At 32.8% G+C, this 23,595-nt stretch overlaps 2 protein-coding genes across 3 annotated transcripts in view; one reads left to right on the top strand and one right to left on the bottom strand.

Moving 5' to 3' along the window:
• The window catches only part of LOC118196877 (26S proteasome non-ATPase regulatory subunit 9), a 40,958-nt gene extending 33,366 nt beyond the window's left edge, over window positions 1–7,592 (bottom strand). The window contains exon 1 of one of the 2 annotated variants that reach the window (XM_035368363.2): window positions 7,373–7,592. In XM_035368363.2, the coding sequence (XP_035224254.1) occupies window positions 7,373–7,477 (105 nt within the window). In that variant the 5' untranslated portion in view covers window positions 7,478–7,592. The remainder of the gene's footprint in view (window positions 1–7,372) is intronic. The other variant, XM_085811739.1, reaches the window with a different exon arrangement.
• A 350-nt stretch (window positions 7,593–7,942) lies between these two features.
• On the top strand, window positions 7,943–9,896 carry kra (basic leucine zipper and W2 domain-containing protein kra). The gene has a single exon (XM_035368364.2). It carries the CDS (start codon window positions 8,077–8,079, stop codon window positions 9,334–9,336), a length of 1,260 nt encoding a protein of 419 aa, XP_035224255.1. The 5' UTR covers window positions 7,943–8,076; the 3' UTR covers window positions 9,337–9,896.
• The last annotated feature ends 13,699 nt before the right edge of the window (window positions 9,897–23,595 follow it).

A 23,595-nucleotide genomic window follows, 5' to 3' on the forward strand; every position in this document is an offset into this window, starting at 1 on the left:
ATATAAGCAAACACAAGAGTTTGAAATATAGTATCCATATATATATTCTCAAAAATAAATGCTCAGATTTGCATTAGTTTTAAAAAAAAGAAAAAGAAAGAAAAAAAAAAAAAAAAAAACAGCAGAAAGAAACTTGATAAAAATGTTCAGCTTACTCTAAATTTATGGAAAGTACAGTTGATGAAGCTTATGAAACAAAATGCTCCTAAAGAAAATTCAGTACTTTTCCGTTTTGCCGGCGCAAGTGATAAAGTCGCCAATAATGGTGCAACCGATGCCAAACGGAATATTCTCGCTGGTAATCCTTTTACACCTCATTTTCAAAACAAGTCGCAGCTTTTTCTTATCAGATTGATTTTTTCTTTCAATACTGGCATATAGTTACATAGAATTTTTATCAGATAGTTCAGTTTTATGTCTAAGGCCATTTTTGGTAATTAAATCAATTAGGATACAACCACAGCCATTTCCTAAGTTACTTTAGCAGCTTACCCGAAGTTGAAAATATAGAAAAGGTAAAGACAAGGGTTAAATTCATCAATTCTAAGACAAGGGTTAAATTCATCAATTCTAATGAGAATGCATTAGCGAAGTAAAGCACTGCAGTTTTACATAATTTCTGAGTAAGCTAATTGTACGCACCGAAATATTTCTTGCATTTAAACTTGTGTTCCAAATTAAGATTTAACTTGAAATTAATGTAGATAATTACTGAGAGCATTAGATTTTTGTAGAGTAGTTTACGTAAGATGAGATCGCTTGCGATCACGTGATATGAACCGGCGAATCAGGATGTTGAACCATGAAAGCATAATAAATTCTTAAATTAATGTCTTTTTACAAATTTGTTGCCTTTATTTATTGACTTTTTATAAAATTTTAAGTGATATTAAAATGTTTATGCCTTCAAAATAAAAAAAAATTCTTAGAAGTAAAATTTTTTTTTAATATTTTTTATGTGTATACTGTATGTTGTCGCCAATAAAGTCTGTTTGGCGAGATTTGCACCGGCGAAATGGAAAAGTACCGAAAATTCATATAAATTTGATTCCATACTTAAAGAATATGATTTTACAGCTACATGTCTGCCCCATACCACTGCAACGCACCATTAATGCAAGTGAATTCATTTGGAGTGAAATAAAGCAATTTGTATGGAGCTGAAACATAGCTAGAGATATGGCAATGGATAAATTATTACAAATTAGAGATAAAGCTCTTGAAAGTATAATGACAGAATATTCAAAATGGTACTACACATGTGCAGAAAATGACTACTGGAAAAAAAAAAAAGTTTCAATGGAAGATTTAATTATTTCTTCTGATGAAGAGGATGTCAACTTGGATATGTACAGTGACTATGATACAGAATAATAAGAAGTACAGAGGTAGGAAATTTCATTTTAACCCCCCCCCCCCCAATATGTACAGTGTGGGGCAAATAAAAGTGGCCTGAAGAACAGAGTTCCAAGTTACAAAGAAACACAGCAAAGGAAAAGAAATACAGTACTAACCTGATTATAGCAAATGTTGAAATTGACCACCATTCACCTCTTGGCACTTATGGGCCTTGGGTTAGCAAACTGCTGAAGGCACATCAAAGCTGGACTGCAGGAATTGCTGCAATCTCATCCGAAATACTCTACTACAGTTTTTGAAGATTATAAGGGTTCTTGCAATACACCTTAGACTTTAGAGTTCCCCACAAAAAGTAATCATTCACTGACAGATCAGGTGACTTGGGTGGCCAGCTAGGGCTGAGACCAGACTGACCTTTGCTAACAACTGTGTGTGTGAAGATTGTGTAAATGTGATCCAAAGTGCGGCCGGCTATATGAGCAGTTGCTCCATCCTGTTGGAAGTAACTGTAGATCTTTTCCTCCTCAATTAATGCTGCCACAAATGAATTAAAAATGGTGAAAATGTAATGCTCTGAATTCAGTGTGTGATGAAAGAAGGTGGAACCAATAATGCGGCATACAGACACTGCACACCAAACCCAAACCTTCTGATCATGCAATTTGGTGGAAAGTATGCCGATTCTTCGCTGCTCAGAACCTGTGATTCTGTGAGCTGACATAATCCCTCTGGTGAAACTAGGCTTCATCAGAAATAAAGAGACGATCCATGCCCAAGCCATTCATTGTTATCTCAGAGAGCGGCCACTCAGAAAACTGGAGACACTGAGGAGCATCTGCCAACAAACACTCTGTAGGGATGCATTTTCAGGTCCAGGTACAGTATTCTGTCCACATGATTAATGTGATATGTTCGTCTCTTGTGACAGACATCAGGTTGATTTGGTAGGACTCTGAAGCATTTTCTGCTGAACTTAAGAGACATTTTCTGGTGTTCAGACATGTCCGAAAATGTTATTCGACTTGTTCAAAACAGATGCTGTCTGACGCCATTTTCTCACTAATCATTGCATGGCACTCTTTGCTGGCACTTTGACACCATTAGCTTGTCTGGGCACACCTAAAAAGTTCCCTCTGTACACACAGAAAAATTGAATGAAAAAGGATTTACAGGTTACTGTAGGTTACTCTGAACCTTCTTTATTTATACTAGATGGCAGCACAACACAAACCAGTCCATGTACTTTAGCCACATTCAATTTTAAAGACCCTAATTTTTCAAAGAAATCTCCCAGGTTTTTTTTAGGATATAAAAGGAATCGTTTGAAAAAAATTTCTATGTTATTTTTTTGACTGTATGCTAATCTCTTTTGTCTATATTAGTTTTAAAGTTTTACCTTGAAATCTTGCCTAAAATTGAACATCAGGTGTGCCCAATATGTGATCACTGAAACACTAGGACCAGACCAACAACTATATCTTTGTTTCACAGTAGCTCTCTGATGAGCTCATTTGCAATAGAAAGGTGGGTCCACATCTGTGTTTCATTTCCTGTTTTTCTTTTTTATCTTTTTTTTTTTTGGGGGGGGGAAGTTTGGTTATCAACTAAGGAATTGTTGGGGTGACTTTCTAAAGGTCATGGATAATTTTATCAGTTAGCTGTTTGGTTTTTCACTAGGGCAGTTCTCTTTCACTCAAAGAAGTTTTGTTAGCGCTACGGTTTGATAGTTTTGAGTTTTAGATGTTTATTTAATTTTACTTTATAGTTTATACTTCTACGAAAAGTACCACTATGGAAAAAAAATAGACAAAAGTGTAAATATGAAATGTAAATATCATATACCCAAGTTGCTTCCCCCCCATTTATACGCTTGTAATCATCATATAACCAAGAAGAGCTTTCTTTTTTGGGAAGGATAGCGGGCCTTCCCCATGGGCCACCCTGGGTAATGCTATATCTGCTACGGTATTCAGAACCTAGTGTTTTTTCTTTTAATCGTACGCAAAATCTTTTACTCTATTATGCGCTTCCCAGCAATGCTCGCTTCAGCACTCTTTTCAAAGCTCTATTTATTCAGCACACCCACAGAATTAAAATGGTGTTATCTTTACAAAATTTTACCTGTATACTCTCCTCTGAGCCTAATTAGACTGCCTACTTTTTTTTTTTTTTTTTAAATTTCAAATTTAAAAGATAGCGTGTTGGAAAGGGTTAAACTTGCAGCTGACCACACTATTTCCACTATATTATGTATTTGTTGTAAACACAAATTTACACAACGAATGCTTTCTGCTTCACTGTGAGCACCATCTTCACTGCTCAACTCACACTGACCAGCCCACACTAAGCTATGAACCGGTTTGGATAATTTGGTGTGCACATCAAATAGTGTGGTTATATGCATACATTCACAAACAATCATATCCGCTCCTCCGAGCTACTTTCATTTGCTTTCCTTTGCTGTGCTTCTTTGTAACCTGTAACTCTATTCTCCGTGCTACTTTCATTTCCCCCATTCTGTATTATACAGAATATAGCTTTTAGTGCAAAAATTTTAGCTCAAAAGTAACAAAAGGTAGAATAATTATATACCTTTATTTCATATGTATATAATAAATAATAAAGTATAAGAACTATAATATATAATAGTATAATTGTATAATAAGTACTTAAGTATTCCCCACCCTCTTCATACACAAGGTTCTGAAACTATAAAAAATATTCATGAATTTTTTGCTTCCTTAAGGCATTCAGAAAACAGGCTCGCCTAAATTTCAAAATGCATTTGCCCATGTAATGGGTGCTTTCATCTTACAAACAAAAACAACGTCTTGCAATCTACCTGTGAAAGTCACACCAAACCTTTCCATTCACTAACACTGTTCATGTAACACTTTAAAAGTAATGTAGCAATAACACGAGGGCTTTGCAAGTGACATAAATGATAGTGGCACAAGCTCAGTTTTGTTGGTGATAACTTGCAAGCTGTAGCAGATAGCATAGCAATAATTAATAATTCCAGAGTAGCATCTAGCCCTAGCATTGCTAATGCTTCATGCATGTGCAATGACAAGCTTCTTTGGTGTTATTGGCTGGTGTCCGCTGTACAGAAGTGACAATGTATCATGAGATTAGCAACTTAAGACATGTTGTACTTGCACTAAATTTTGTCACATTGCGAAAGTTAACTCTGAAGTATCAGTTTATCCATTTCTTATATTTAGCGTAATTAGTAGGATTAGATTATTATAAAATTTGGAAACATAGAAGCTGTGTAGAAAAATGGATACATGCTTTCAGTTATTGTACAGTAAAATGCACTTCAATGCTCAGTCCCATTCAAATACATTTCCAAGCATGCCAAAAACATCGGCTCCAGTCCAAAGAGTATTCTCAATAATGAACATTATATGGTACGCAGAAAGAGGTAAAATGGCTAAACCAAAAGTAAAAGCTTTAGTAAGCTGCAAAATTAATAGTGAACAAAATTGCAGTGCATTTTTTGATGCCATTAAAATTAACAAGGACTTTAAGAAAATTAACACTAGTGAAAAATATTAATAACACTAATGATAAATACTACTGAATGAGGCATGCTGAATCATTCGAAATTTATTTTAACACATTGCTGATTTTTGTTAACAATTTCTTTACCATAATAGTAGCAGTTTTTCAATCATGATAGTAGCTTTCTCGAGTTTCATTTTCTGTTGTATTTTTCCACAATTGCCCCAGTTTGAGCAGAAAATATTATGGTATGCCTAATCAGAGTTCTTAGACAACGAATAAAATGCTATAAAGTGTATATCTTTTGGATTACTACTAAGATAATGTAATCAAGAATAACAAGAAGAAGGAACAAGGATGTTAGTTTGCTGAATGCCTATTAAAAGATGATCTTTTATTATGATAACTGTAAATATGAAATAAAAAATATTTGTCAAATGAGGTTAAATTAATAGATTATGTCAAAGCACTCAAGAGTTATTTGCTTAGGATGAGACATGCCTTTGTAGAAAGCATGAATGTAAAAAGGAATCCTTTTTTCCAATCATTAAATCAAACATCTGCCACAAACTGTTATATTTTAATGACTTAAAGATACTGTATCTAGTGAAGTATTTTAGCAAATTTTAACAAAATACAGCTGTCCTCGTTCACTCTAGGGTAGAATTGGGTGCCCCTTCGATTGGCGACATTTTTAAAAAAATTTTGGCGATGAAACCTCACTTCTGGTTACCACGATAGTTTTAACTCTGTTTTAGCTTCCCGATTTTGTTTAAATGAAAATAGATTGATGTGCACATGGACATATTTAAGGCAGTGCACAATGCCTAGTTTGTGCAATTTCAGGATGTTTTTTTAAGTAAAAACAGATTGATGTGTACATGGACACAGATCTTGTGCAATTCTTTGACTTCTTATTTTGGTTTTGGTAAAATCCTAGTATACGGTGCAGCCTTGGCGCAACTTTGAAAATTATCGCCAACACCAAAAATGATCCAAAGAACATCTATATATATACTATACACTATATACTATGTGTGTATATACATAGTATATATACTATATACATAGTATACACTATGTTTAACTATATATTTTCTTGGAATGACCCGTTAACTACTCATCGTATATGTCCTGTTTTTACTGCTTATCATAAAGTCGCCAAAAGTAGCCGTGCCAAAGAGGCCGCGATCTTCCTGGCGCCGATCTTGGCGTCAAAAAGGAATCGCCAATAAACAGGAGCACCCAATTGTAAACTTTTACCGTCATCGTTATTACAAAAACTGAAAATTCGAGACTTTTCCAAAACACATTTCTTATGCATTTCTTGGTTTAATCCTAGTATCCGGTGCACACGGGATTTGGCTAACGTTCTTTGGGTCCTTTTTGGTAAAATCCGGTTAATCTTCGGATTATGGTAACTTGGCGATTTTTTGGCGACCAACCCTGCTACAGCAACCTGCTAGTTTTATTTTGGACGCCATTTTGTTTTCACAAAGTAAAGGCATTTTTTTTTTTACTCAACAATTTTTCCAACAATCTGCTAGCCTAATTACGCGTATACTAGAACTTTTATGAAACAAAAATGCTTAATCATGACGAAGATTAGGTAGAAAGTGCAGAATCGCAAACTGCTTGCCGCGTTTTTAAGAATTCCACGTACACGGTATACATGTACACATCGACCTATTTTCACTTAAAAAAAATTCCAGAATTGCACAAAAACGGCATTGCACACACTCTTGACTTTATCCATGTACACTGCTAAAGTACTAGCTAATAATCTTTATTGCCTTACCAAAATGTCGCCAAACTACCTGTTACCATCCATTAGCCTAAAATCCTAGTATACGGTGCAGCCTTGGCACGATTTTGAAAATTATCGCCAACACCAAAAATGACCCAAAGAACGTCTATGTATATACTATACATTATATGCTTTCACTATATACATAGTATATAATAAGTATAACTATACATGTTCATTGAATGACCCATTTACTACTTCATCATATATGTCCCGTTTTTACTGCTCATCATAAAAGTATAACTATACATAATAAGTATAACTATACATGTTCATTGAATGACCCGTTTACTACTCATCATATATGTCCCGTTTTTACTGCTCATCATAAAAGTAGCCAAATCCCGAGTGAACCGGATACTAGGATTAAACCCATTTCTTAATAATAATTCTGACATCCAAAATTTAAGGAGTGAAAATATACATAATGTTATAAAAGATATGATCTGCCCCAAATAAGCAAATTATATTCTGCTTAAAATCTCCTTTTAACCTACCCTAATCAGCATTTACATTTAACATAAGAAAAGGAAGTAAAAATGCAATAACAAATATGAATTTTCCTGTATTAATGATGTATTTCCTGAGCAAGTTTAAAATATAGTATACACTACCGTTAAAGATAACTCAATAAACTTAAATTTATTACCAAACTTTACAAATATCTATAATTTGGAATTAAATTTATATTTTAATCACCTCTCTTAATAGGGAATGCAGATTAATAAGTTCGGCTTCAATAACATCTCGTCTACACATCAGCGATGCTAAATTAGAACGAACGTTGTCGGGATTATCCATCATTAGCTAGTAGAGAGGCTATTATAGACAAAAAGATCTATTAATCAAATTTTAATTATTAAAAATGAAACATATTACGTTAATTCACTTTTGACAGCTCTCTAGATGAAAACTACTTCTACTTCCACTGTCATTTTTCACTCCTCTAATCAAAATACTTAAATATAACTATGAAGTAATATTAAATGCAAAATTTATTTTACATTTGAATTAAAATATATTTTTGATGATAAATTTAAATTTTCACTACGTAATTTTTTTTTTTTTTTTTTAAGATCAACATTTTTATGTTTACGAAGCGAAAGAAAACAATTTCAAATTTTATATAGTTAAACATATAATTACTATTATTGGTTTAAAAATGTATTTAAAGTCAAAATGTGTCTTCGCAATTACGAATTGCAAAATATTCCGCATAAATTCATATTTATTTTTCACTGTTTAGTGAATCTTAACTACAACCGCCCTTTCTATTTGCTTTACACATGGTGGCAGTGGATTGTTAAGTTCAGTGAAAATTATTTATAAATTTCAGTGTTAAAATTGTAAATTTTTGGTTCCACGTTTGCGGTTGCTTGTTTATTAATAATTATATTTGATTAATGAGTCAGAAAATCGAGAAACCGACACTTTCGGGTCAGCGAATAAAGACCCGCAAAAGGGACGAGAAGGAAAAGTATGACCCAGCCAGTTTCAGAGACGCAATATTACAAGGTCTTAGTGAAACAGGCTCCGACTTGGAACAAGTGTCTAAATTTTTAGACACAGCTGGTTCAAAGTTGGATTATCGCCGTTATGGTGAAGCTCTTTTTGATATCTTATTGGCTGGAGGTATTTTGGCTCCTGGTGGTACACTTGCTCCTGATCTCGATCCATCAAAAACGTCAAGAACTGACATATGCATTTTTGAAGCAGAGGGAGATTTGGAAACTCTAAAGAATTATGCCCAAGTTATAACTAAACTGATCCGACGGTATAAATATTTGGAGAAGACCTTAGAAGAAGAGTTCAAGAAGGTGTTTATGTTCCTGAAAGGATTTACACCTGAACAACGCTCGAAACTTGCAAAAGTTACAGCTATCTTACTTGCTGGAGGCCAAATTACGCCAGGCGTGCTTATTAAAGTTCTTCAGGATCATTTGGTAAAAGATGGTATTGCACTTGATTTTATTATAGAAGTTTTTAAAACTTGGCTTGGGGAAAAAGATAGCACAGCTGTGTGGGCATCCTTAAGAAAGGCAGGCTTGGATTCTCGTCTTCTGGACTTTCTTCCAACAAGCAAACGATCAATTGAATATCTAAGCGCAACTTTTAAATCTCATGGTTTGAATCAATTATTAGATTACTTAAAAGCTCAAGAAAATAAGAATGTTAGGAAGGAGCTTCAGCAACAAGTTGGTGAGCTTTTGAAAGAAAATGTGCCTGTTGATGACATCATAGCTGTTGTGAAGGAGCAGGTGAAGAAAAATGCACTACCTGAACAAGAAGTTCCTGTCCTCTTGTGGACTACCTTGATGACTGTTGTTGATTGGAACAAGCGTCAAGAATTGGTGCAAGAACAAGCCATCAAACATTTGCGTCAGTACACTACACTTCTTGCTGCCTTTACTTCCAGTACAAGAGCTGAGATCGCCCTTCTGATGAAAATTCAAGAGTATTGCTATGATAATATGGCATTTTTGAAAGTTTTTGAGAAAATTGTTTTATTGTTTTACCAGCGTGATGTTTTGAGTGAGGACTCAATCCTTAAGTGGTACAAAGAATCACATTCTTCAAAAGGTAAAAGCATTTTTCTGGAGCAAATGCGTAAATTTGTGGAATGGTTACAGAATGCAGAAGAAGAATCTGAGGAAGAAGATTAATGTAAATTGCATTAATATTTGAATTTTTTCAATTATTTTTCATTTAAAAGATTTTGACAAATGAATGACTTGCCTATATTGGTGCTACTCCTTTTTTATTAAAGGTGTTGGCCTTTTATGAAAACTGAGGTGCACAATGTAGAATTATTTTTATACTAAAATAGGTATCACCGTTGTACTGGTTATTTGATGGTTTTTGTGTTTGTAAGATTTCCATAGAGAATGAATTGAAGTATAATAATTCTAATTAAATTTATACTCATTGTAAAAAATAAAATCTGATGCTTAATCATTTTAACTTATTTTCTATTTCATTTTATTTCAGAGTTTTTTTATTAATTATGCAAAGCATATCAGTAATCATTTGAAAGACATTCGTATAAAACCTATGGATTTCTTTTGTACTATGGAATATGGCGGGCACAGAGAAATATTTAGTTATTACAGTTGTGACCAAAGTCTTTTATATATTTATTGATTTAATACTCTTAAATGGAATTACTGGTTACAATGTAATATGTGTCATGAAGATGAAATAAAACTTTTAATTTGTATGTTAATATATCTGGTTCCCTTTTATAATATATGTACTATATATATAGCAATAAGTTAATGGGGTAATGTTATGGGAATTGTTTTTTGTGCTGTTTATGTTCCAGGAGACCACCTATAAATTGACATTTAGGTGTACATTTCATAATAATTGATATTTTGGCAATGACTGAATAAAATGCTGCAGTTCATGATAGAGCTGAACATAAATATTTATTACTGTATGGTGTCGTTTCTCTGTAGGAAAAATGCTAACTTACAAAAGTCTGTTCTATAAGAGAATTTTTTTTTTTTTTTTATAAACGATAGGAAATATAAATTAACATGACTAGATTTTTAACAGATTAAAAGAAAACAAACCAAAATTTTGTATTTCATTTGATTATCTGTAACCAACTTGCTCAGGTGTATATTTCAGTATTAACTATTGACTAAGAAAATGGTATTCAAAATGCTACAAGTCTTTGTGATAATAAAATGAATTTTTAAGCAATGCTTATGTTAATGGATGGCTGGAAGCTAAGGGCTACTGAGTTTCAGAGGATGCCAATTGAGTTATTTTCACAAGTGACATTTGAATAAAGTATATTTTATTTTGAATGATTAATATGTTTAGATTATACAGGACACTGTACTAATCGTTGAAGACCTGCATCCAAAACTGAAACTTAATTCTTCCTTTGTTTTTTTTCTGACTTCATAGAACAGCCTAAGAGCATCTTCATGAAGATGCTGGTACCTCTATACAAGCTTGTAACTGTTCAAATTAAAATCATCTTTGTAAGCAATTATCTAAATTTCATGACTGACAAATAATTTACATGAAGGATTCAGCATCTTTGTGGTAGGATACCGATATGAATAATGAACAGCTCAATATCTCAAAAGTCCGAAGCGAGAAAATGGCTTTTCTAAATAGCAACTATTACTGTAGACGACCATACTGTTAGCAAGTTTTTAACTGAATGATTCAAAATGCTAGAAACAAAGATTAGTATTTTAATTTTATAAAGACATTTTGTTTACTAACTGTTATTTTAATTATGTAAACATACTGTAAATTACAGTATACACTTTAGTATTGTATTTTAACCGAGTACAGATTCAAAACTCATAATATGATTGCATTTTAGTCAAAATGGACATAATCATTACTCTTAATGCAGATAGTGTTTTTGATATGCATTTTTAGAATGTGTGCTTTGGCATAGGAATACTGTAATTTGCTGAAAAGTGTACAAACTAGTATATTTTTTAAAAATTTATTTCATTATCTAAAGCCAAATATTTATTAAATTGCTTAATAATTTGAAGGATATTTTGATTTTTTTTTTTTTTTTATTATAATAGATTCAGGTTATACATGTTTTTTTTTTTTTTTTTTTTCTTTCCATAATAAATCATTTAAACTATTTTATTATTTCAACTATATGCTAGCATAGTTAGGCTGTATACATGATATAATGTTGCATAGCCGTGAATTAACGAATTGATTATTTTTGATAGTATAAAAAATTTATGGTTGAATGGAAATTTACTAAAATCAATATTTTTATGTTATAAAATTTTGTTTAAGGAGCAAATTATAATTCTACTGTAGTTTTTTTTTAAACCACTGGTTATATCTTAATTTTGTTTAATTTTCAATTTGATTACATCATCACAAAGCAGGGTTTAGTTTCTTTTGGAAGAATTATATTTCCAGGAGAGTGGGAAAAACCAGTGGAAATTAACAAGGATGTATATCCATAGAGCTGCTAGAGAAGATAAATTTACTAACACCAGCTTAATTGTTTGAACTATTTTATGTATTATTTCTACAATGAATTGCAACATAATTAAAAATAGCATAAAAAGTCGAATGAAAAATGTGATAGAATTCTTATTGGTTCACAATATGTTACACTATGTTGATGATGTAGATTTAGTTTTTTAATAGTTAATTTTGTTTCTTGCTGTTTTTGAATAAATGTATTGATTTCTATTTTTATTGCTGTTAGGAACTTAAATTTAATTTTAATATCCATTCAAATTTGTAGATGTAAATCTCGGAGCATGTACAAAAACAGCTACAAATATTACCAAAGAGTTACTGTAGGTACTTCAGACGAAGTTAAATAAATAAATATAGGGAAAACATTTAAATTGATTAGTAATGGAATAGTGTTATATAAATAAAATATAAATGTATTATTAAATAACTAATTATTCAGTTTCTTCATATTAATTTTCTTCATTATGGAAGAAACTTGCTAAATCTGCTGAGAGTATGCCATATCTAAAGTTTTACTTTACTCTGATACTATTTGCATAAAATATTATATGATTAAAAGACTGTGTCATTTCTGAAATTTCATATTAACTGTGTAATGGTAGTTGAGATTAAAGCTCAGCAGCACTTGAGCAGATTATCTCCTCTTTTGAATTTATCCATTCATTACTGAAATTTCAAAATAGATTATTGCATATGATAGCAAAAAATTCTCATTTTTGTTACATTGTTTTTATGATGATGTAGATTCAATTTTGTAATTTAATTTTTTTTTTTAAATTTCAGTTTTGTTTTTTGTTTTTATAAATAATTTTGCTTGATATAGGAAATTGGGATCCATCTAAATATAGTGTTTGGTTGTAAATAAACTGTTTTGGGATCTCTTTAAATATACAGATGTGAATGATGTCATAGCGAATTCATACATATATTGGGTCTGGGGAAAATTTTTGGTGTAAAATTCAATGTGTTTAATTATAGTGTGAAATAGAATTTGTTTAAACCAAATATGCTCCATTATTATTGATAATGTTTCACCATCTTCCGGGTAGATCCATGATGCCATTGGTGAAGAACTTCTGTGGTTTCCACAGGGCTCTTTTGAAACCAACCTAATTCCATTGAGAGAATTCTGCAGATACAGTAACAAGTGATAGTCTGATCCTGCTCTGTCTGGACTATACAACGGATGCATTGTTACTTCCCAACCAAGCTCGTGCAGTTTTTGATGAGTCATCAAAGAAATGTGTGTTCAGGCATTGTCAATAGAAGACAACAGCTTTCCTATTATTTAATTTAGGCCATTTTCTTTCAGTTGCCTGGCATAATCTCTCTAGTTGTTCACAGTAGATTGAGAATTATTCGTCTGACCATCTGGAAGTAGCTCATGCATTTTGTAGTTAGGTTTATGTAAGAGTTTCAAAACAGTTTTGTGGTTTATCTCCAGCTCCATAACAACATTGACACTACTCATGTGCTTATTTTACTGGACATTTGCAAGAATTTCATCAGCGTTTTCAGTGATTGGATGACTAGAGCGTGACTAATCTTATATGTCAAAATTACTAGGACAAAAGGGAGCAGAGCGTTTCCGCGCACAAGGTTTTGTAACAGTACCTTCACCATACAGCACAAATTTTTCAGAAGCCTATGCAAAGTTCTGGCCTTTGTCATAATAATATTGTAAAATATAGCACAATTTTTCCTTACTTTTCTCCATTGTCAAACGTACACAACTTTCCTCTCACTGCACTGCATTCAGTGTTTATACACTGAATAAATATATACAGCAATGCTCGAAGAATCGCATTTCTCTAATGTGCATTTAGTGGTGTCGCTGCGATCTGTGTTTCCTGAGTTATTTACCACTGATGCCATCTATCACGAAAAATGCTACAAACTTTTTCTGAGACCGAATAATTATCAAAAAAGGGGAGGGTTGGAAGCATACAACTGAGGCATCTTAAATTATATAGAAAATGAAAATTTTAAATTAATACAGTCAAAAGTCGTTAATCCGGACTCGGCAGGACTTCGGCGATTCCAGATTATTAATTTTTCCGGATTATAGATCATCAGTTTAAACCTGGTAAGGTGGCATGCAGAAATTATAAAATTAAAAATATGAAACCGTAATTTATGAAATGAAGAGCAATTATGATCTAAAGGGTATCAAAATGTATAAAAAAAAAGCTTAATATTTATTTGTTTACTTTATTAAACATTTCCTTCAATGTAAGTTGTTTAAGTTGCTTCGTTTTTTGTGTGATAATACTTTCTCTTTAATTCTATAAACAGACATAATTTCTTGTTCAGTTACAAAGTTCTGCTGTTCAAGTCCTATAATTGCTGTGTCGAGAATACCGACTAATTCGTCAGTCGAAATTTTTTTGTTTTCAATAACCTCTGTGTCACTTTCTTCGCTATCGGAAGCGAATTGTAATGACGAGGAATTTGATTTAAATCATATCAAAGACGGAGTACATTGAGATGAAATACTACATTTAGTATGGAATTATAAGCCAAATAAAATAAAAACATCTGCCCTGAAGATAAGGATAGTGCGGACAGATCAAATTCCAATTCATTGCATGCCGCAGCATCTCCCCCCCACACCGCAGAGCAGCGTGAAATTAATAAACAGACTTTGGAATGGTTAGATAAACAAAGGATATGCCTTTATCCATTTTTTGCAGCAATTCCACTTTTTGTTTAATGGACTTCGAAACATACTTTCACTTTGTAGATCCTTTACATATTAGTAAATATATATCAGAAATTCTATTTGACATAATCGAAAGTTCAAGCTTACTTTTATAAAACTGCTCTAACAGTCTGCAAAAAATAAGCCGGATCCAATTGGAAGATTAAGGAACAACGCAATCTGCAACATTAACTGAATTAGATAATTTTAGCTTAGCTTATACCATCTGTTATACATTAAACGTGCATGCGCACATGCATATTCGCAGCCGTAAAGGTCTTACGTGCATGTGAACGCGATGCATGCTCAGAAAGTTTGTAGCTTTGAGGTCTGGACTATGGGTGTCCGAATTAACGACTTTTGACTGTAATATGTGAATAAAATAATATAAATAAGAAATACGTTTAAAAATTAGTTTCTTCCACCCATTTTTCTTTCAATTTTCTCTTCTAAGAAAACTTCCCAACACTGTTACAAAGTTGCTCATATTATGAAAACAATTTGATTGCCTTTTCTTTTAACATTTTACCCATATTTAATTTAAATGTAAGCTCAGTTCTCATGCGTTTTTAATTTTATTATTTTTGAAATAACTGTGCTTTTTAAAAGTTCTGTTTTTTTTTTTTTTTTTTTTTTTTTTTTACAAGTTTATTTTACATTATTAAATGAAGGATTGACCGTCAAATTGTAAACAAAATTGATGGACTTTATTTCAGAAATAATTGTTATAAAATAGGGATTAATAAAATAAAAACATCTCTTATATTGAAAATAAATCTTAAAATTTGCTTAACGATTTATTCTACAGCTTACCACTTTTGATCAGATTGTTCAGAAAAGAACTGCTATAACAGTATTGCAGCTGGAAATTCTATCTTATGTCATTATAGTTGCAGAATGAGATTTCATTTTTTTAGTCAAAATTATATTATGTAACTAAAACAAACTGTATGCAATATTGATCAGTCAGAGGAAATTATGTTGTTGGGAATGGGAGAAAAGGTATGTATTTACATGCAGTCTTTGGTTTTTCAAATTCATTCATCAATAATTTTTGCTAATTTAAACAATATTTTATTCTTGCTGTAATTTTTTTAGAAATTAAATTCATTTTCTAAAATTAGAAACATTTTCTGAGAAATTAAAGTTTTTACTAAAATATAAAATAAAATTGTTGGAGTTTCTATATGAAGCAAGGAATTTCATGCATTGAACAAATAATTATTAAGGAAGCATATACAGCTTTCCATTTTTTTCAATCATTCATTATGATAATCACTATCTATACTGATGTGTAAAGTATAAATTAAAAACTATGAATCAAAATGAATAATTCTGCAAACCCAAAAAGAATAACCATTTTCTTAATTTAGAGTTTCAATAAATCACTATTGTGATTCCAGTAGTAGATTCTAACTATATCTGTACATATTCTTGAAGTCTGAAGATAAAAACAAGGGATTAAAAATGTAAGATGGGTAGTATCTTTAAAGTAATTTAAGCATAAAGCTCTATCTTGTTTAAAAATTTTCTTTTAAGTAATTAATTTTGATGCAAAAAACTAGTTAGAATGCAATGTTGATATGAGATATATGATAAACCAAGCTGTAGAGGAATATTAATCATGTAGCTATATCCTGTATGTGAAGATTAGAACAATACTCTGCATCTCAGAAGCCTGTACATATTTTTCTAAGGAAAACACTATTATACAAAGAGATATTATTATACAAGAGATTGCTGTTTTTGGAGAACAAGTGAAATAAAGTAGAAAAAGGTATTTCAATTCTTTTAAACATACCTTCAAGATATGGATTCGTTACAATGTTCAAGATGGGAATTCGTTATAATGCCTGCATTTTTATGCTTGTCAGCTACTGCATGCATAAGACAAGCCTTCATTAGGGTGCTAACAACCTTATTTAAATCAGTTTCTCACTTGAATAAGAGCCATAGAGTGCTGGCACTCTGCGCAAATGTGCATGCAACTTTATGCCAGTTGGCCTCTTTTTTTGAACCCTTATAAAAGTGTCCACACCTATATGCAGATTAGTCTCCAACTTGAAAAAAGCAACCTTCATAAAGGTGTAGACCCTGTTATGTAAATATAATTCTTATTTACTTTACTAATTAGAATAAGAGGCTAAACATAAGCTACTATTTACATAGCAAAGTCTTAAAAAAAAAAAAAAAAAAAAAACGATACCTGTATTACAACCATCACATCACTAAAGACCAAATGGGTTGGATGAATGTGCAATGGAAACATAATGCTAAAAACAGATATGATAACTTCTAGCTGAAATGTGTGCTTGACAATGGCAAGACAAGCTGGCAATAGTGTCGTAATAGCTTGTTGTGGTAGTAGCCCATTCCTGTAGTAATGCATGTCAGAGCTCGTGGAGAACACCTGGTAGCACACTCCAACCTGCTATCTGTCATTCTGACACATCCCCCGCATTCTCAAAAGGATTCAGGTCAGGTGATCTAGTAGGCTACACCAGATGTGGAAAAGTTTTGCTCTCCAGATATCTCTGCAGCACTTCAGTTCTGTACGAGTGGGAGTTATCATCCATAAATATCATGTCATTACCCATTGCAGGTGATAAAAGGAAACACAAGAGGTTTTAGAATTTTGTCTTGATATTGAGCAGCTGTGACCGAACCACGTAGAGGTCGGTGTGGCCGTTCATTGCTATCCCAGCCCATGCAAGTAAGCCTTCTCTTCTGTAAAGTTCTCTTCTAGTGACATTTGGTGCGTGATAGCTCGTCCTTTGCTCTCGACATATTGCCCTTCGGGAATTGTTCTGAATGTTAAATTGAGACTCATCCATAAAGAGCACACATCCCCACTGCTCTAATATCCAACTGAGATGTTCAAGGCCCCAAATCAACTACATTCTGACTTGTGATGGGGACAAAGGAACATAAATTATAGGCTGTCAGGAATACAGTCCACTTTCAGCAGTTGATGTGACACAGTCTAGCGGGATATAAGCCTTCCTGCAGCAGCACAAAGATGAATGTGCAATAATATGATTCTTCGTCAGGACTTTGACGATTCCGAATTAGGGGTTTTTCCAGATTATAGATCATCAATTTAAATCTGGTAAGATGGCATGCAGAAATTATACAATTAAAAATATGAAACCGTAATTTATGAAATATAGAGCAATTATAATCTAAAGGGTATCAAAGTTTACAAAAAAAAAAAAAAAAAAAAAAGCTTAATACAGTACGAAGTCTGTAATCCGGACTTCGACGATTCCGGATTAAGGATTTTTCTGGATTATAGATCATCAATTTAAATCTGGTAAGATGGCATGCAGAAATTATACAATTAAAAATGTGAAACCATAATTTATGAAATAAAGAGCAATTATGATCTAAGGGTATCAAAATTTACCAAAAAAAACTTAATATTTATTTGTTTACTTTATTAAACATTTCTTTCAATGTAAGTTGTTTAAGTTGCTTCGTTTTTTATGTGATAATACTTTCTCTTTAATTCTATAAACAGACATAATTTCTTGTTCAGTTACAAAGTTCTGCTGTTCAAGTCCTATAATTGCTGTGTCGAGAATACCGACTAATTCATCAATCGAAATTTTTTCGTTTTCAATAATGAAGATAACGGAGTACAGTCCCGCAAACTTAGCAACATTTTAGGAACTTTTTTAAGATAACTCTAGGCCAAACAGTGCAAATATTATATATAATTATTATTTATGTGTATGTCTTTCCTGTTCCGTTCAAAGACTTCGGTGTTCTTTTTCTGTAATTTTTGCCGAAGATTTAAGACGAAGAGCCATGTTTCTCCCTTCTAACGTAACTTCAGTGTGTCAGCCAAATGACCAGGGCATTTGGATGCACTGAAGAAAAAATAAAGACATAAACTTGTTTCATCTCTTGTCCTAGCCATGGAGGAATGGTGTGATATGATTAATAAACTGAAGAAAATATATATGTTGGATGGATAGCTCACTCTTGGAGTGAAATTGAGCAGATAAGCCTCGTTCGTTCCTGTTTTAGAACATGCAGAAATAGTTGCACTGGTCAGAATCAGAAAATGAAGATAACGGAAGTGATAAGATGATGAACCATAGTGAAGGACTGAAGGCCGGAGAAGGAATGCTCTGTTACATGAAGGAGCAAGGTGCGGTATGGACATTTTGTACCTCCACTGCCCACAGGATGAAGCTGCATGACGACGGAAATTGTGTGAAAGACAATCTACCACCACACGATATTTTTCTACTAAAAACAAGTAATTTTTCTTCATTTTTGTATGTAAGTTTTCTTACTCGATTTTCTTTGGGTATTTGTTCTTTTTATGACCCTATTTTGCTAGAAGTTGACATAAAAAAATAAACATTAGTTTAATTGTATGCTGTACTTTTCCGTGTCTAATATTGTGCTACAAATATCTACAGTAATTTACAGTTAAATATTAAAGAGTTCTAAAAAACCCACCCCTTATTCCGTAAACCTCGACTTCTTCTCAGTCCGCATTATGTTGAGTTTGTGGGATTCTACCGTATCTCCAAAACTGCATAACTTGTAGGTTGTTGACAATCTGACATTGTTAATACAGGGTGCGGCAAAAAGATAGGCAGGATTTCAAATGGTGGTTGCTCGGTTTGTAACACTGGCAACACTGTGCACGTGGTTGCATTAGGTACACAACAAAAGTATGCAATTGTCAGTTACTGACATGGCTTGGAGCAGAGTGCATCATGCTTTCGTTGTCGAGGAGTTTATTAGAAACGGGGAATCTGTAATAGCGACACAGCGTGCCTTCCGTAATTAGTTTGATGTTGGTCGGCGTGGCACGTTTCTGGATGGAAGAACAATTCGTCGGTGGGTTTTACACTTCAGGGAAACAGGATCTGCGCTTATACGAAAATCTACTAGCCGACCAAGAACACCGGAAAATATGAATGCAGTAAGAGTTTCCGTACAACAGTTCCCAAAGCGTTCAGCTCATAAGCATGCAGCTGCTTTGGGAATTTCCAATAGAAGTGTTCAAAGAATTTTACACAACTCACTCCAAATGCATCTGTACAAAATGATGGTATTGCAGGAATTAAGTGAAAGAGATTTTGAAACCCGTACAAATTCATGCCGGGATATTCTTCAAAACATTCCCCGAAGCGCTGTATTCATGTCTAGTGATGAAGCTCACTTTCACCTATCGGGTACCATAAATAAGCAAAATTTCCGTTATTGATCGGCAAATAATCCACAGGAACTTCATGAGTAACCACTTCACAGTCCAAAGGTGCAATATCTGAGTTCGGCGTGTGGGGTCCTTACTTTTTCGAAGATGGAATAATGGTAACAGTCAATGGAGATTGATATTTTGATATGCTTAACAATTTCCTGCATCCAAAAGTTAACAAGTTGAACGATAATCACCGAGAACATCTTTGGTTCCAGCAGGATGGTGCTACATTGCACACCATGCATCGTTCACGTAATCTTCAAAAAATGTTCCCAAACAAAGTGGTTTCTTTACAGGGTGATCTCGGCTTGCCTCCGCATTTGCCTGATTTGTCCCCTTGTGACTTTTCTCTTTTGGGTTACCTTAAGTTGAGAGTTTTTACACATTGTCTGCGGCCTATGGTAGAATTAAAGGCAGCCATAAGACAAGAAATGATCCATCGGGTAATGACGTGCTTCCATGAGAACCTACAAGAATGCATCGACAATAATGGCTGTGCCGTCTTTTTGGTAGATAGGTGGCGCTCTTGATGCGCACCGATGAAAAATATTCCTCTTGACGCTTGAACATGAAGAATGACGCATGTCATTTATTTGATGCTTGATTATGTTTCATGGCTGCTATAGGCGGAAGTAATATAAGTTTATCGTTAATAAATGTTATTTCTATGTTCTGTGAGATCTTGAAGTTTTGATTTGAAATTCTAATGCTCTCCCAACCTTGACTCCTGAAACGAAACGATCTTTGAAATTATGACTCATGAAGAGAGACACCATACATTTTTTTGGGGTCTGAAACCCGGGAAAAGGGAATTACCTTTTGAAAGGTAAGAATTTTGATTTAATTGTTCTTAGTATCGATCTTTGAAAACGAAACATAATGGATGATTTAGCAAAAAAGAAAAAGAAACGTGCTATTGTACGTAGTAAAGTTACTACACTTCTAAATAAATTTGAGAAATTATTATCAGAAGAATTAAGTAAAGAACATGTAGAAGATCTAAATTCATCATATGAATTGTTAATTGAATACCATGAGAAACTTAAAACTCTTGACTCAAAGATCGATGCTCTCATAATTGATGAAAAAGAATATGATAACGAACTACTTGTATGTGAAGAATATGATGAAAAAATTATAACGTTTAAAGCTAAGATTGTTAGTAAAGTAAAGAAAATTAACAGTAATGAAGTTGTTGAAAGAAGTATAATTACAACTAGTAATGGTATTAGTAGTACTCTGAATGGTAATAATGTTGTTACAAGTAGTGCTTCAGTAAAGTTACCTAAATTAAATATTGAAAAATTTGCTGGTGATCCCAGTAAATGGCTCGAATTCTTTAATTCGTATGATAATGCTATTCATTCTAATCCAAGTTTATCTAAAATAGATAAGTTTACATATTTGAAAAGTTTATTATCTGGTTCAGCATACAATTGTGTTTCTGGTTATGCTTTGTCTGAAGAAAATTATGATCTATGCATTAAAAGTTTAGAAGAGAGGTTTGGTCGTAAAGATATTATTATATCAAAATTCATGCAGATGTTGTTACAGTTAGAACCAGTTAAAAGTTCTTCAAATGTTTTTGAGTTAAGAAAGCTCTATGATCAGTTACAAATCTGCGTTAGAAATTTAAGTAGTTTAGATGTTACTAGCAGTTCATACGGACAGTTATTGAACCCAATAATTCTTAAATTGTTACTTGAAGATTTAGCTCTTGAATTCCATAGAAAAAGAACATCTAACCAAAATATAGAAGTAAGTGAATTAATAGAGTTCATTAAAATCGAAACTGAATGCCGAGAAGCAAGTATTTTGATTAATAGCTCAAAAGGTAATAAATACACAGGGGTTAATCCTAAACAAGGGTTCAAAAATTATAAAGTCAAATCACAAGCTTCTGCTTTTAACACATCAGTAAAAATGTTTTGCATATTCTGCAAATCAAACGAACATACATCTGCCGGATGTTTGAAATTTTCCGACGAACAAAAACGAAACAAATTAAAACGGGAAGGTTGCTGTTACAAATGCTTTCTAAAACATTTGTCATGGAACTGTCGGTCAAAAATACAACCATGCGAAAATTGTAACGAGAAAAATCATAATAAACTTTTCTGCCGTTTGAAATCGAAAGAAATGGAAGATGTTAAATCCGCAGATACGCAAAATAAAACTTTAGTATCTACTTCCCACTGTAACACTCTAAAACCTGAAAATAGTGTGCTTTTACAGACATGTTCTGTTATTACTCAAAGCAAAAATAAATCAAGTAGTATCTACTTCCCACTGTAACACTCTAAAACCTGAAAATAGTGTGCTTTTACAGACATGTTCTGTTATTGCTCAAAGCAAAAATAAATCGAGAATCGTAAGATTATTAATTGATTCAGGTAGTGAACGAAACTTCATCACCCACAAGTTAGCGCGCGATTTAGAATTGCAAGTCATTAGAAAAGAATTTCTAACAATTTATTCGTTTGGAAATCAGCGCGGTAACTCACAAGAATTTGATGTATTAGTCTAAAAAATAAAAACGATGATCGCTGCCTTGTTGTAGAAGCTATAGGGATAGAATTAATATCATCAATAGAATTCCAGGTGCCATCAACATGTCAAAACATTAAAGAATTTATGACTAAAAAGGGTTTGGAACTTTCGGATACAAGTCCCATTAATGAGAACATAAATATTCTGATTGGCGCGGAGCATTTCTGGTATATACAAGCAGGAAGTAATTCAATGATAAATGATGGTTTGTTTATAGTACCGACGATATTTGGATACACAGTGATGGGTAAAGTAAAAAATAATAATACTCGAATTAATGCATTGTTTTTATCTGCCGTTGAAGGAAACACATTTGATTTGCAGTCACTTTGGAAATTGGATTCGATAGGAATTGAAAATGAAAACAAAACATTTTCGGAAACTGATTTGGATACTATTAAGCATTTTAACGACAGTTTAAAATTTAATAACGGCAGGTACGAAACAAAACTCTTTTGGAAGGACAATAAATCACAACTCGCTGATAACCTTTTCATTGCTAAAAAAACGATTTCTAGTACTAAAGCATAAATTAAAGGGAAATGATTTCCTACATAAGGAATATGATAATATAATTAGAGAACAAGTTGAAAGGGGGATTGTTGAACAATGTAAGTTTGTTGAAAATGAACCTAACTGTTATTATATGCCTCATAGGCCCGTTATACGTGAAGGAAAAGTAACAACAAGAATAAGAATAGTTTATGATGCCTCCTCTAAGTCTGAAGGAGCTAAATCGTTAAATGAATGTTTCATATCAGGCCCTAATTTAAATCCTAACTTGTTGGATATAATTTTAAAATTTCGCGTACATAAAGTTGCATTTTGTGCAAACATAGAGAAGGCTTTTCACCAAATTCAAATTGATAGTGAAGATAGAAATTTTTTAAGGTTCTTGTGGTTTGATCATTCTTACGACAATGGTGACAATAGTTTAGGCTTTAAGGTTTTCCGAATGTGCCGAGTGCCGTTTGGAATGACAACAAGTCCGTTTATTTTGTCCGCCACTATCAAACATCATATTAAGGGTTATGAAAAGAAATATAGCTAAGCTGTTGACATGTTAAATAAGTTCTTACATGTTGATGACCTTATCCATGGAGCAGACTCCATTGAAGAAGTTTTCTCATTATCAACTGATGCAGTTAAAATTCTTCAAGACGCTGGTATGAACTTAAGAAAATTTGAATCAAATTCTGTATCTTTAAAAAATCATTGGCAAGATATTGGTTTAATTAATAAGGAAGATAAGTTGGATAAGAAAACGTTAAAGGTGCTGGGAATAATTTGGGATTTGGATGAGGACACATTGAAATTAGATGTACAAGAACTTTTACAACCAGTTGACTGGAAACACGTTACGAAGCGAAAGGTATTACAGATTGTGGCAAAAATTTATAACCCAGTTGGCTTCATTGCACCTTTTGTTATCAGAATAAAATTCTTATTACAAAAGTT

The sequence above is a fragment of the Stegodyphus dumicola genome, chromosome 2, assembly GCF_044657685.1.
Source record: "Stegodyphus dumicola isolate Sdum_Otavi_A_Nest chromosome 2, ASM4465768v1".
NCBI lineage: Eukaryota > Metazoa > Arthropoda > Arachnida > Araneae > Eresidae > Stegodyphus > Stegodyphus dumicola.